Genomic DNA, 16,522 nt, shown 5'->3' on the forward strand with positions numbered 1-16,522 from the left:
GCAACAAAATGTTTGGTATGTAGGTTCCTCCCCCTGCCTCCTTCCAGTTGGCAGAACCCTCAGCCCGCTGACTAAATGCTTTCTGCACCTGTTTGCCACATGTGGACCCTCCCTCCTCCTTTGCCTGTAACGTGAGGGTCTCAAACTGGCGTTCCAATCATTTCATTGTCTCAGATGTGGTATGGGTGGAAGGGTGAGCTTGGAGAAGAGTGCTGGCTTCAGAATCCCCAGAGATCTGGCTTAGACCCATTCCTGTAGCTGTGGGACTGTTTGTAAAGTGGGAGTAACACCTGATAAGTTTGCCATGAGGATCAAATATGATTCTGTGTGTACGGTATTTTATAAACAGGAAAACACTACATGTGTCAGCTGTTATTAGTGTTACTATTGAGGCTAATCTTAGCTCTGCTGCAATGCCGTCTGGACATGGCCTTTCACAGGAATCTGGTTTCTTTTGATGCTAGGCTAAGGGACAGGTATAGGGGATAGGACCTGAGGTTTCTTGATATAGGGAGCTCCTGGGAACTTTTCTGCAACCAAAAGCAAGTTGCTTAGAATACCAGGAAGTAAGAGGGCAAGTGATCTCCCTAGTATGTGTCAGAGGTGAGACTTGAATCCAGGTGGGCCTGGTCCATAACCAGGTTATTTATTCACATTATTTATACAGAAAGTCAGCAAAATATCAATCTAGGTGGTAACTTTTATTTACCAAAAAAATTTTACTTATAAACTTATATTAAGTAGAATTAAAGAACCAGCAATGAATATTTAATATTACGTCTTTTTTTCTCCATACTTTACATGACCATGAATTTTTAGACTAGATTTGAGAGAAATCTTGACCATTAAATTGGATATCTAAAAATGTTGCATGGATAGATCAGTGTTATATGTGCAATGAATAGAATTACATGACCATCAGTGTTTAAAATCAAGCGCGCGCACACACACACACACACACACACACACAAAGTTTTCTTATAACTCTAACTTCATGTGTTCAGAGTTCCAATCATTAACAATCAATGAAGTAATTTATTAAGCAAATACTATTAGCTTGGACAAGTCTTTTACCTTTTTTGATTTCAGTGTCTTCATTTGCAAAATTATCACAAAAAGGTGATTGTGAGATCATAAGTGGCAAGTGGCTAAATTAAGATATTAACCTGGGACTTTGGTATCCAAATTCAGAGCTCCCTTTCAAGCACTGTGTTGATGCTTTATTAGCTTTTGTAAGTAATCAAAAATGGTACACAGGGAAAGGGGAGCATATGGGGAAAGGAAAGCATACCGTTGTTAAGAAGGACAGACTGGGGTCACCAAAAATAAAGTTAACTACATCCTATTGTATTTAAAATCATCAGTTTATTTTTTCTTTAATCTTTGGTTTTTACTCTGGTTCAATCTCCTAGCCTATTGTTTAAAAAAAAAAAATGGAGAGGCTGGTAGTGTTTAAAATTCAATTGGAAAGTATCATATTCTGGTGAAATCCTGCTGGGGGAAAGCCTTTTGAATGACAATAAGAAAATGGACAAAAGCAGAGGGAGATTTGTACAATGATAAATGAGTTGGCAATTAATCTCTGCACAACTGTCCTCCTTATATGTAAAGGGGGGAAGGGGGATGTACCTTGGGAGGCTCAGTGCCTGGATTTTAATGGAATTTTAAAAAGAAAAAATATGAATGTTTTTTCCTCAAGCAGACTTAAGCCAACATATCTGTACTTCTGGCTGGAGAGCTAGCAGTTACTTTTATCTGTGTATTTATTGGCTGACACATAACCTAACATGTGGGATGTTGAGGCTGTGTTGACTGCATCTGACCGGGGGATCACTTGTGATCATGTAGACAGTGGATTTATTTGGAAGTAGCACATTGCTATTTTGAATTTGAACCTGGGAAAGGTATTTTGCATACTAAGTGAACTCTTTCAAAGATGTGACTTTGTACAAGTTCTGTATTGAAGCTGGGAAAAAAAAAAAGGATAAAAAAGAGATTTGCCTTAATCGCCTAATATGTTCTAGGTCACTGCTGCAATTAAGATTTCTTTCTCAAACTAAGCCTTAAACCGGGAATATGTGGCTGCTGTCTGGCTCATCACTGCAAACCCCAAATTTTCTATTATGATGTAAATATCCTCACAGTAAAGCCTTTTAGAGTTTTTTGGCAATGGGTAATCCCTCCTCTGCCAAAAGGTAGGCTCCCTGGTGTCTTGCAAGCTCACAGCTTGCAAGGTAAACACTGGGTGACCTATAAGCCAGCCAGTCAACTTGTACATTGCCATATTAGGTAAGTAGCTGAGATTGGTGTCCGGGGACAAGCATTGCCGGATGGCAGCTAAACCTAACATGCTGCTGGGAGCTGGAGTCCAAACCCAGGGAGACATGACCCAATACTGGCACATTCATTATAATGCATTATGATGAGAGGGCTTTGCACTTAGAATTTTTCATGTGCAGATATAGTATTTGAAGGCTGAAGATTAGTTGGGGAGGTAAGAGAAAGCATAGGACTGTTTGCTTTTAGACCAAGGAAGCAACGATATTTCCCTTCCTCTTGTTTTTTAGTGCTGTTTTTGTAGACCCCAGTGGGGAGGGAAGGCATATAAAACCATGTCTCAAATTATCTTAGGAAATGAACAGAACAATTAAGATAATTTTTAAAATGTAAGACTTCTAGTAACAAAGTATTTTCCAAGAACTAGTTCTTAACAATGTATATATATGTAGCAGAGGGGGAAAGGAGTAGAAACACTGGGAAAGGTGGTATAGAAAGGATGCCTAATGAGTATTGTCTTTTGGAATGAGTTGCCTTGGATTCCAGTTTTGGCCTGTTACATGTGAGCTGTGTGATGTTGGGCTTCTCAGCTACCTTCTCTGAGCATACATTTGCTTTCTCCTTTGCAGATTAGAAGCTCTGGCCATATCATGATGATGTTTAGTAAGATTTAAAATTCTTTGCTCAAATATAGGCTTAAAGAGCATTGAGTTTCTCATTTTATCTTATCCCTTTTATTTTCCTGTAGTCAATCAATAGAACACTCTTATAAAGGTAGCTCAGGGAGCAGTTTGTTGTTCATAACGCATAACTTAGCACTTGAAGCAGAAGCACTTTATTGATGTATCCTTAAAACTGTGAATCCATCTTTCTCCCTGGAGGTTTTCTTCCCCTGGCTAAATGATAGAATTGCTAGAAAGCTGCTGGAAGTCAGGGAAAGCTTCTATCTTTTTTCCGATTCCCTCGGTTCCTTTCATTTTATTTCTTAGGAAGATCCTTGAACTGAAATTTCAGATGCTGCTTTGTTTCAGAGGAACAGATGGAAGAGGATATATCAAAAGACTTATCTGAATTCAGGTGTTTCTTATTCCCCACAAAGGAGCAAGTATATTTGCCTGTGTTTTCAAGATAGGTCTAAATTCTTATGACACATGGCACCAGTCCTGCTCAGTGGAAAATCCATGTCTCGAAAATTTCATGATTATGAGTCTGTCCTCCAGTTACCCAATTAAATTGTCCCTTGAATTTTCACTGACATTAGTGTTCCTGAGCCTAGTCAAGGAATTAGTCTCGAACCTGTGTTAATTATACATATCTAAGGTGAGAGAGAATAGCATGCCTGAATTCTTTGCCTTTCATTAATCTTTTGTTGGTGATGTTATTAGCAAGGTTATTGGCTGTTGCATAGACACAAGCACCTAACCAAATAGACCACTTATATGTGATGCCGTTACATTAGATTTCCTTCACCAGCTTTGTGCAGACAATTACTGCCCTTTCCTTTAGTCTTCTCCTTTCTGCTTTTCTTTTCCTAACTTTTCCCATTCCCTGATCCTTCCCTCCTCATTTCTATCCTATCTTACTTTACTTTTACCCACTCATCTTCATCACTTCCAAGTCAAGAATCCACAGCATAAAAAGAATAAATTGAACAATTGTATGATGAGTTTCAGGAGAAAGAGTGAACCTTCTCTTCTTTTTCTATCTTTTCTCCTTAGTTTTAGTAAGAAGTATATCACCACCATCATCATATTATCTTCATAATTTTCACTACTCTGCTGACAGCTTTTTATGTGATAAACTCCAAGAGGGCAAGAAGATAAAAGACTTCTTAAATTAGTTCTCTGCAACATGGGGAACTTTATTGGTGCAAAAGAAAATGTTTAACAGATCAGTGTGCCCTGTTAGGAATCTAATTCAGTTCCCCAAAGATGTCTTAAATACTGATTACATGGTAGGCCCTGTGATAGTAGCTAGTTATATAAAGATGTAAAAAGAATCTCTTCTTTCCAAGGACTTTCCATCCTGCTTGAACAAATACTGAGGAAATCATGATATGAAGAAAGACAAGGGACAGGACTGTAAGATGGAAGCACACAGTCAGAAGGGAGGAAAGAAAATTGGTAGGCATAAATTTTGGCTTTTCTCTACTGGACTCATGAAGCCCAGCTAGAAATTTCTGCTATTAGTGGGAGAAGTGAGTTCAAAAGATGAATCAAAAAGAAGAATCAAAGAATGAGTTCTGGCAGGTAGATATCATTATAGATAGAACACTGGGCCTGGAGTCAGAAGGATGTAAGTTTGAAACCTCTTTTAGATACTTATTACCTGTGTGACCCTAGGCAAGTCATTTCTTTCTGCCTCCATTTTCTTATTTGTAAAACGGGTATGAAATACAATCAGGCAACTGTGACCCCAAGCAAATCACTTCTCTTTACCCCAATTTCCATATCTGTAAGATGGTAACACAATCAGGTATTTAGTATCAGTGTGATTCTGGACATACCACTTCCCTCTGCCTCATTTTCCTTACCTGCAAAATGGGGGCAATAATAGCACTTACTTCACAGATTTGTTATGATGATCAAGTGAGTTAACAAATAAGACCTTTTTCAAACCTTAAAGTGCTGTATAAATGGTAGCCATTACTACTCTTCTTGTCATCATTCTTCCCTTTGAATTCTCCCATAACTCTTGTGTTGGGTGGTTACCCCATTGTCACTGGTTCTCAGATGACATTCTCCTTGCCCTCTGTCATAAATGATTGATGGCATGATTTGGAGTTTATTACTCATGCCACATTGCCAGTGACACGAACTTGGGCACGTTTGGAGATCACCAAGATCAGTCTGTATGTTGATGCATGGACGAACAAGCTCTTTTGTCAGCCAGTGCTGTTCTGTATCTCTGTTCATATTTAATATGGGTTAGCTCTGCAGTGAAAGTCTTTGCTTTTAATAAATGGCATTGCCTCACAGCTTACAACATGAAGGTTTGTCCGTGTCACACCATCTGCTTGTTGGATCTCAGTAGTGTCGGGATGAATAGTTTTTGAAATGCCTTCTTTCAAACAGGCAGAGTGAGGTAATAAAGGGAAGGAGGAGCCAGACTTAGAACTGTGACAACTTGAGTTCAAAACCTGTCTCTGACTCATATTGGTAAGTCACCAGACATCTCAATGGTGCCCAGGCAGCTCTCTTAAGACTTTAAGTTGCATATTGCTCCTTTCTATCCTGGAGGCAATTCTTGTACCTGTATCTGTGTAGATGAAGTCTGTGTAGATGAAATTATAGATCTAGAATAGAAACATAAGGTTTTTTTTTTAATTTTATTTTATTTAATAATAACTTTGTATTGACAGAATCCATGCCAGGGTAATTTTTTACAACATTATCCCTTGCACTCGCTTATGTTTCGTTTTTTCCCCTCCCTCCTTTCACACCCCTCCCCCCCCCCCAAGATGGCAAGCAGTCCTATATATGTTAAATAGAAACATAAGTTTTTATAGCAACTGCCTGTCATCCTTGTTATTCAGTGTAAATCTTCCATTAGCTGACACTTTTCCCATTTACATACTTTCTTTCTGTCTTTATTTCCTTTTTTTTTTTTTTGATGTGCATAGGGAGCTCTTTTTTTAATTAAAGATTTTTAATTTTTTTTTTCCTGAGGCAATTGGAATTAAGTGACTTGACCAAGGTCACACAACTACGAAGTGTTAAGTATCTGAGACCAGATTTGAACTCAGGTCCTCCTGACTTCAGGATTGGTGCTCTATCCACTGCATCACCTAGCTGCCCTAAGATTTTTAATTTTCAAAAGCTATGCACAGATAATTTTTCAACATTAACCCTTGCAAAACATTGTGTTCCAATTTTTCCTCCCCTTCTCTTCACTCTCTCCCCTAAATAGAAAATAATCCAATCCATATACATACTTTCTGTAGTTCAACATTCTTTTGGGTTTCTACTAATTTTGAACTCTAGCTCTGGCAGAGCCTCTCTCCTTCCTACTCTTTACAGAATGTCTTCCTCATTTTAGCTTCCTTTCATCTGGCTTACATCAATGGTTTCTAAATTTCTTTCAACATTAAAAAAAAAAAAAAAAAAGATGAGGCAGACTCCTACATTGTACTTTGGATTCCATCTAAAAACCTACCATCATGATAAAAGACTCTTATGAATTGATAAGGGATAGAAACTGCATCTGGGATTTCATTGGTATGGAAAATTTTGGGGGGTGAGGAAACTGGCTCAAACCATGGAAACTGGCATCTGAAACTAAATCTGAGAATTGCCTAGATCAATTCAAGGCTAAATTCCTTGCCTAGATTCACACAGGGAGAGCTTAAGAGACCTAGATCTTTCTGACTTTGAAACTGGCTCTCTGTCCCCTGTGATACATTATTATTCAATAACTCTTAAAATAGATTTGTAATTTATTAATCACCATGGTACCTCTGATTTTTGAAAACGTTATTATGAACTTATGCAAGCTAATTTTGACTTTGTAGAAGATATGTTTACCCTACAAACTGTTAACATCAACCTCATGTCCTTCCCTATCTCCTCATCCTTATGGCCAGTTCAAGAGGCAGTATCACATGTGATTATATTTATAAAGCACTTAGCTCAGTGTCTGGCATAAACTAGGTTCTATCTATTTATCCATTTATCTATCTATATCTGTCTGTCTGTCTGTCCGTCCATCTATCTATTTATCCTTCTATCTTCATCATCATTCTATCTTTCTGAAAATTTTATTAATCATTATCTCTTTTTGCTTGATATGCATTTATTTTTTGTTTATGTCTTTTTCATCTTTAGTTACTTCATTCTTTCCCCTCCCTCTAGCCCCCAGATTACTCAAAAGACAGTGTCTTTAATTTCTTCTGCTAGGCTTCAGAGTGAAGGATCATTGCTATTGCCAGAAATTACAAATAAGAAATTTAATCATATGTGGAAAAGTTTCTTAACAATTAAATCAATCTCAAATATTCAACATTTAAAATCTAACTGTGCGTGACCATTTTTGCAAATATTGTAGAAGGGCTTGTTATTAAGAATTAAAGAGAAAATAGTTAGCCTTTTAGGTCCCATCCAATTCAGAAATTCTGTGATTCATTATCTATTTTTTCCCCTCCCAAAGCTCTTTGAACATTAGCTATACTTAGTATATAGTATACTAAATATAAATATAGTAGTTGTTTAATTGATGCCTCTTGGAATAATGGAATAAATAATGAGAATGTCACTATCAAGAAAATTGTTAAAAATTCCACCACATTTCTCTTTTAGACCTCTTCTGACATCTCTTAGCAGGCTAACATGTTCTAGGAAAAACTAGGTGAAATTGAAGACTGCCCTCTTACACTTCTGTTGCCATTCATATCTCATCATGCTTCCTGACTAATTGTGCACAAAGTAAACAAAGGGATTTGGTGTATTTGTCAGAAACAAAAGGTTATGGTTCTGTTAAACTGTAAAATCATTTACTGATAATTTATAATGTTTACTTTTTTGCCATCTAATATAACTTCCTGGTTCTAGAAGAAATCTCTAAAATATAATGCTTTCTGGGAGCAGGCTATATTTTAGAGAAGAATATTACACTATGTGAACAGTTGCTTATGACTCAAAGTAACATTACATAATTTTAATGGATGTTAATTGTTAGAAAGTTTTTCTATTTCAAAAGTAGATTTTTATAAAGTAAAAACATTTTTTTGGGAAAGAAAAACTATGACAGTTTAGAACATTGCTGATTCTGTATAGTAAATATTTGTGATGGTGGTTAATGGATAGGTGAATTTTTTTTAAAGACTTCTAAGTAGTTTAACACTTTTTCAGACATGTGAGGAAAGTATAAATAAATACTATGCTGCAGCTAGGTCTCTAGCCATCTTAGAGGACTCAATGCAGGATCCATCTGTTGCATTCTGGGATGAATGTTCAGCCTTATTATAGTTTAATATGTCACATTTTTCAAATGGGATTTTTTACATTTAGATTTTGGAGTATTGTTGGTAATCTCCCTCCCTGAGAAAGACCTCAGGTAATTGAATCGTTTTAAGAATTATTAGTTATATTCAAAGTTTATTTGCACTTTGTGCTGGGAAGCAAGGTGGTTCTCATTTTGAAATGTTATGAATACAATTTCGTACATGCATTTTAAATTTGTGGGGGAGAATTTTAAGGGGACATTGCAAGTTTTTTTTTTTCCCTTTTTGAAAAAGAAGCTGTTTCCATGCATCAAAGTTGGCAATATCCTTTTTCACTATATTGCATATTAAAATAGCTGTAGACTTGCAATAGCACTTTCTGCTGAAGATATTTTTTTTAATCTTTCCACATACTTGGCCTGTTTTAGATTACCTTATGGGGTGTTACAACCAAAGATTTTATTTGCAGACTTGTCCAAAATATCACCACTACCCCAAATGCACGAAGCATTTCACGGTCCACACAGGAAAAAGATTATGCTAAAGTTAGGAATCTGGAATTTATTGTATAACATGATAAATGGGAAACAAAAGGATTAAATGTGTTTCCCACTGGAGGGATAGTGTAATGTCAGCCATTTCTGCCCCATGTTAGGAATGTACATGCATAAATAAAATCCTGTGACAAAAATGAGAATACCTCTTATGATCATTCTGAGTATAAAAAGATATCTCTTATACATACATACACATATACACTCTGAACTGAACTATAAAATACATTCTTCATTTTGAAATTTTCAATCATGCAAGTTTTTTGGTAGATTATTGTAACTTGAATTGAATGACACTTTTTAATTTTTGAAATTTATTGACAGATAATGTGTAAAGTCAAGGAACATCTTTCTTCTGTAGCAGGCATATATACAATCAATAGCTTAATCTTCAGGAAGTACTGCCTTGCTGGCCCTGTCAAGTTTTTCAAAAAATTAGAAATAATTGAATAGGCAGTTGCTAACTAGAGTCTGGCAATGGCATGAAGCCTTACTGGGAAGCCTAGTGCAAGTACTGGTCAGTCTGCTTTCCCTAAGGCCCCCAGGGTCTGTTAATGTGACAACATCAATGCCCATTACGAGTGGGTCAGGATGTCTCTGTGGGATTTTGTTTTTATTTTCCAGTGCTGGCTTGTTCAGCTGACATGTATTTTTATGATGAATAATTTACAATTGTTTGCCAGCTCATGGTTGGGAGCTTTTGATTCTGTGAGCTTTTCTTTCTTTTTTTTTTTTTTTTTTTGGCATGTGAGCTCTTTAAAGGTGCTTTATTCTATCTAGACCTGTACTATTTTCTCATCATTTTATTTTCACTCAAAATCTTCTCTCTGTTCCTTTTCTTCCTCCAAATAATGATTGTTTCCTACTGATTCCCATTGCAGGGGTTCTTTCAATGTTTCTTGCTGCACCGAGGAACAGTGGTGTTAAAATAGTAGTATCACTATGTTTGCCCACCATGGGTCTAGGCTCTTAGCCCCAGAAAATTTTGTGCCATAATGTTCTATACCTTTTTATCTCACTCCTTCATGAATTAGAAAATACTTAAGTTCAAATAGTTTTCTCCACTTGTAAAATACTGGCAATACTTTAGAAATCTCTTTCCTTTATATTTATATATATTGATTCTCATATTATATGATTCTGTCCACATTTCTTTCTTTCTACCTGCATGTCTTTAGACAAGAAAAAAAAAGGAAATTTGCATGCTACGTGTTAGGTGCATCTTCCCTTTGTTTTATCCATTTAGGAAATGAGCTCATATGTCGATCTAAGTTCAGGATCAGAGAGAAATGATTTTGGATCTTAGCGTATCCTGGAATTTGTTACATTTATCATTTACATCTCTGTGAACCTTTCTTTGTAGGATCCTAGATTTAGAACTGGATAAGACCTTCAGAGTCACTGAGTCTAGCTCCTTTATTTTCCAGTTAGGAAAAGGCAGGATTAAAATCCAGAGCTTCTTGTTTCCAAGTCCAGTACTGTGTTATATCATACTGACTTGACAATACACAACTGCATCTGGGGTAAATATGTGTTCTCCTCTAGCAGTGTGGACCACAATCCTTGTTTGGCCTTTTATCTCTGTTTTATCCATATTTCACCATAAATGTCACCAGAAGAGCTGGTACCCAACATCCTGGAGCCTTTTCCTTATAAAGTCTAGTGAGTGCTAAGATGTGCTCTATTTGATGCATCCCATTCTCAAAATATCACATATATGTGTGTTTTCAAGAATGTCTTTCACTCTGTTCCCATAGAAACCATTATTGGTAGCATGTTACAATTGCTTTGACCCACCATAGCTTTTGGGTTACTTTTTATTTTTTTAATTGCCATTGGTTATTTTAATTTAATTTAATTCTTTGAAGCTCATGAGGATAATTTTTATAAGTCTGAGAGTCCTTATGCCTCAAGAAAATGTTGTGGACTCAGTATTCTAGGGGAAATTTTGTTTCTATTGGAGTTTCTACTGGAATATAATACGTGATTCTTGTTTAAGAATCACAGAATTGGCACAATTCTAGATGAACCAAACCATAAAAATATTGAAGTCCTTGATAAAAATTAACCCAGAATTTTTTTTTAAGTTAAAACAAAGGCAAGGAACTGGAAATTGAGTGGATTACTCATAAATTGGGGAATGGCTGAATAAGTTATAATATATGAATGTAATGGAAAATTATTGTAGCAGAAATGATGAGCAGGCTGATTTCAGAAAAGCCTGAAAAGATTTACATAACTAATGCTAAGTGAAGTGAATAGAATTAGGAGAACATTGTACACAGTAATTGCAAGATTATGTGATGTTCAACTGTGATGGACTTGGCTCTTTTCAGCAATGAGGCATTTCCAATAGACTTGTGATGGAAAGTGCTATCTGCATCCAGAAAGAGAACTATGGAGACTGAATGGAGACTGAAGCATAGTATTTTCACCTGTTTTGTTGTTGTTGCTGCTTGTTTGTTTGCTAGCTTTTTTCTTTCTTTCTCGTGTTTTCCCCCTTTGGATCTAACTTTTCTTGTGCAGCATAACAAATATGGAAATATGATTAGAAGAATACTTTTAACTTATATAGGATTGTTTGCTATCTAGAGAAAGAAGAAGGGGGAGAGGAAGAAAATTTTGGAACACAAGGTTTTGCAGGACCTTCTTGTCCTTGAAAAAATGTCTTTGAAAAAATAAAATACTATTTTTTTTTTAAAGTTAAAACTAAGTAGAATGAATGCTGGCAGGATGGGATTCACTGGCCTTCATTGCTTATAATGGACAATAAGCAACCAGGTTAAAAGAAAGATAATGTACCTTATATACCAGAAATCATAGAGGAAGATGCAGGAGAAAAGTATTATGAAAAACTCAACAAACTCTTCCAAACTAATTTATACATAATTTGATGTTTAATGATTTAATTTCATAAGTGGGCAGAGGAAAACTATGGTTCACCATCCCCCTCAAAAAAAAAAAAAAAGGTTGCAAAAATATGATTTAGAAGCAAGAAATAAGAAAACCCACCTAGCCTCCTCTGGCATCTAACCTCGGAAGGAAATCATCAATTTCTTAAAAGTTTCATGGCAGGAAAACTACCCAAAGCAATTTTAGTAACATTTAATGCTTTTGTTAATTTTGATGATTAAAACATTTTTTAAAATGAAACCTTTGAAATGTTTCTTCTGTATCCCACAGTGAGATACACTCACACTGTATCTCACAGTGTGACTCTATAGTTTCTTTAAAGTGGAAAATGTTAATGCTACTTAGTCAACCCAGTGGCAGTGAATTTTGTGTCCCTCATTTGCCCACTTTAAGCTGGTAGTTGTTTCTTTATTAGAAGGGGAATATATGAATATAATACATTTTCTCTCCTGATTTTGAGGGAACTCTAAATCATTCCTTAAAGTTCTTTTTAATTTCAAGGTGGAAAGCATAGATGAACGTCAAGAAACCTGTAGATAGTTGTTCTACAATTCCTTCTCTGTAGGAGCTCAGATTCCTTCTTTCCAATAACATTATCAAACTGTTTGGAAACCGTCTGTTGCCATATAACGTAGCTTTCTCCACACGACTACTGTGTTTTTCCTTTGGATAAAGATTCCAAAGCATGGAGATTAAGTGATATAGCCATAACTTGGAGGAGTATTGGCAGGAGTTGGGAATGCATTTCAGTAATTTCTTGTGGTAGTTTTGACTGCATTTAAATCTGCTGCTTGCTTTATTTCTTCAGCATAGAGCAACTAGGAGCATTAAAAGAAAGCAATTCAGGTAAAGTCCTATCATATCAAACTTCAATGAAACAGTCAGATGTTTTTCTCTATGCTGGAATTTCATCAAAATGAATATTGCTCAGAAAGGAACAGGAGGCTTAATATAATTGAAAGGAAACATTGTTTATTCAGGTTGTGATCACTTCTGCCAAAACACAGTCATTTTCCAGAGTGAGGGTACAGAAGTGGGAGTGATGCTGAATTATTTTGTCATATCTCATGATTTTCTGCCAGAATCAGCTACTTTCACCCTAAACATGCCCCTCTACCAAACGTCATTGGAAAAGAAAGAAAAGAAGACTAGAAATATTCCTTATCAGCCCTGATCTTGAAACGAGTTTCCAACTAAACTAGTCAGAATTCTTATTCCTCCCTCCCCCTTTTTTTCTAGGCTGACAATGTTAAGTTAGTAATCATAACCATCATGGATGCTGCTCATGTTATTTGTCATCAGAGTATCTGGCACATAGTAGATAGTAATACTTGTGGATTTGAATTCATCATCAAAATGAGGCTGAAAATGTGGATTGCTGCTAACACATACATAATCATTGAGTTTGCTTCCTTTTTAAAAAGATACATATTGTAGAATTAGAAAAAAGTCATTTCATTAAACCCACTGATTTTTCATTTGAAGAACTAGATGTGAAGTGAATGATCTTTTTATAATTGATTAGAAAAAAAGCAGAATTCAAAGCCAGATATCAGCCTTCAAATTCAGGGGCTATTCCACAACATCATGAAAGTTAGGTCTCATTCCATTTAAGAAACATTTGGTACAGAGCACTGTGGCTGGGGGAGATGCAATTTAAATAAGGAAAAGTCCTTATAGTTTGTGGCATAGAATAACTACTTAATTAATACTTTTTTCCCTTATGAGCTTACAGACTAATGTGGATGGGGGGCTCATGGTAGATATATGACTTTGGAGTGCACAGTAATTCGTAAGTATTACAGCAAAAAACAAAACAACAACAACAAAAAAAAAAAAACAAAGTGTTGTGTGAAGTGTGTATGTGGCAGAGGAGAAGAATTGAGAAAGTTTTTGGAGATGAAAATTGAGTTTTTAAGGGATAGGGGAGAATAATTCCATGATTTAAAAAAAGGGTATGAGAAAAATAACTAAAGTTGGAAATGGTGGGTCATATATGGGGACAGCAAACAGTCCATTTTGGCCACAGTGTTGAGTCTATGGAAAGTCTTGCATGAAATCAGGATGGAGCCATCATAAAGGTCCTCAATGGCAAGTAGAAGAATCTACAACCAAATCTTTATATAAGGAAATTAATTCTGGAAACTAGTAAGACTTGAAGGGCAAAAGAAATAGAAATGTCAGAAGACTATTGTAGCCAGAGAATTGGCAGGGAGGATCTTTACTAGGGTGGTGTCAGTAGAGAGAGAAAGAGAGGAGGTAACAGATGTAAGAGACTTCCTTAATCTCGCCCACCATTACCTCAATATCCCGTTAGCCACAAAGAGATTTCTATCTCTTTACATTTTTCATGATATTTTACCAAGACAGAGTTCTCCTCTACATTCATCATACTCTCCTTTCTATCATGATTGTCTGTGTCCATCTCTCCCCTCTTCCATCCTTTTCCATTTAGATTGTAAACCTGAAAGCAGAATCTGTGTTAAGTTTATGTTTGCAGTCTTTATATCTAGAATACAAAAGTTACTTGGCAAATATTTGTTAAATTTCATTGAAATGGTAACTTGATTATGAAGACATAGAGAGAGAAGAGTTAAAGATAACCCTAAAGTTTCAAATATGAGAGACAGAGGGGATGAGAGTGTCACTGATAGAAATGGTGATCAGAAAGAGAAGTCGGTTTGGGGACAACCCAATGATCCTGATTTGAGGTGCCCATAGAACATTATTGTGGCAATGACTATAGACAGGGAAGAGACATCAGTCCAGAGAGGGGTTTATAGGTTTGACTCTAATCTGTATGAAAGTGAGAATTAATAGTCTGAGTTAAGAAATCAGATTCCAAAGGGAAAATATAAAGAGAGATAGAAAACTTCAAACTCTTGGTAAATAGTCATTTTAACAGGAAAGAGTTAAATGGTAGAATCAGGAGATTGTGGTATGTCCAGGGCCAGTAGATGTTGCCTAGAAGGAAGAAGACACTTAATAGTGTCAAATGTTGCAATATATGAAGTAGGATAAAGACTGGAGGAAAGGCCCTTGGACTTGATGATTAGGAAATGATTAATTAGCTTTAGAGATAGCAGTTTTAATAGAATAGTGGAAGTAGAAACCAGATTTCAGAGGAGAATGAGAAATGAGAAGTAGAATTATGAGCTATAGACAACTTTTGAGAGAGTTTAGAAGTTTTAAAAAAGAGAATGAAAAAATAGGATTAAGGACATTCTAGTGTGTAATCAATTTTACTATATAAATATCTGCTAAGAACTTACTGTGGCTGGTCCAGTGGTAGGCACTAGAGATTAAAAAAGAAGAAGAAAAAAAATCAATTCTTCCTTCAAGGAACTTATATTTAATTCAGAGGATATAAGACATATTCAAATAAGTTGATACAAAGTAAATAAGTAATACAAAATAACTTCTAGAGGAAGAACATTAATTAATTGGAAGAGTTGGAGAGAATCAGAAAATGTGGCAGTACAAGAGCTGTGCTTTTGAGGAATTTGGGGATTCTTTGATGAGATAACAAGAGAATACATACTAGACATGAGAACTGCTTATGTAAAGACTTAGGGGTAGTGAAATGGAGGATTGTTTTAACTGGTTCTGGATGTGACTATAATGGAAAGGATGGGAAGGGGATCAGTTCAGAACTGGAAAGCTAAGGAGGAGCCAGATTACATAAGGACTTAAATAGCAAACTAAAGATTTTTATTATCCAAAAAAGCGATGGAAGCCTTTGAACATTTTTGAATAGGAAGATGAAATGGAAGTTAATCAATGAGACAAGCATATAAGTACCTGCTACTTGTCAGGCAGTATAATCACCAAAGATGCAAAGAAAGACAAAATAATAAAAACAAACAAACAACAACAACCTTCCCTCTTCTTCCCCCCCCCCAAAAAAAAAAAACCTTCTCGAAAGGGGACACATGTAAATAATTATGTCCAACAAGATATCTAGATTACACACACACACACACACACACACACACACACACTAGTCCCACATAAAACTAATATATAAAGGGCGAGAGAATAAATTATTGATTGCTTCCAATTTATTCTTATAACAAATAAATAAATTATTAGGAGAAATTAATATTAAGGAGAATCAGGCTTCTTGTAGAAGTGGTAAGTATAGCCATCTGAGAGGTAGAAACGAGACGGGAGAGAATTCCAGGCCAGAGTGATTAAGGATGCACAAAGGCGCAGGGAATGGAGAGGTGGTTCCCAGGAAAGGTGGATAAGAGTAGAATTCAAGGATTCCTATAAAACAATTAGCTTATTAGAGAACAGAGAGATAATTCTTTGTTATGACCAGAGGAAAGGTGAGAGTAGGTCATTGTGCTGAGAAATTTGGGGGAATAGAATAGCAGAGCTGAGGTCTTCCACATTGATGGCCCCTTCTTATTGAAATAATAGGCTGTCATCAGCTATAATGTGGAATTACTCCTCTGAGGGATGAGGGTTTGGAATAGCCCACCATGGAGGAATGGGATAGAAAGACAATGAGCAGAGTTGAAGGAATGCCAAGTTGAAATGAAGAGCCAAGCAGATAATATTGTCCCAAATGAATAGCAATGAAAAAATTGACACAAGCCCCATTCAAGACATGCTGCACATTAAGAATAACAACAATAACTAACTTCTATTTCGTTCTTTAAGATTAGCCAAGTGCTTTACAAATACATTTTATCTTCATAACTCTATGAACGTGGTGCTGTAATTAGCTCCTTTTTACCGATGAGGAAGCTGAGGAAAGCAGGTTAAGTGATTTGTCCAGGGACTCAGAGCTAGAAAGTACCTGAAGCTGGACTTCCTGACTCCAGGTTTAATG

At 36.1% G+C, this 16,522-nt stretch overlaps 1 protein-coding gene across 24 annotated transcripts in view; it reads left to right on the plus strand.

The window, feature by feature from the left end:
• The window catches only part of SVIL (supervillin), a 256,175-nt gene that overhangs the window by 114,119 nt on the left and 125,534 nt on the right, over nucleotides 1-16,522 (plus strand). The window contains exon 1 of one of the 24 annotated variants that reach the window (XM_052001677.1): nucleotides 4,306-4,400. The exons of the other annotated variants lie outside the window; for them this stretch is intronic. Coding sequence (XP_051857637.1) covers nucleotides 4,334-4,400 — 67 coding nt within the window. The 5' untranslated portion in view covers nucleotides 4,306-4,333. Of the gene's footprint in view, nucleotides 1-4,305; nucleotides 4,401-16,522 lie in introns of those variants that run through there. 24 annotated transcript variants of the gene reach the window in all.

The sequence above is a fragment of the Antechinus flavipes genome, chromosome 5 (assembly GCF_016432865.1).
Source record: "Antechinus flavipes isolate AdamAnt ecotype Samford, QLD, Australia chromosome 5, AdamAnt_v2, whole genome shotgun sequence".
NCBI classification, from domain to species: Eukaryota; Metazoa; Chordata; class Mammalia; order Dasyuromorphia; family Dasyuridae; genus Antechinus; species Antechinus flavipes.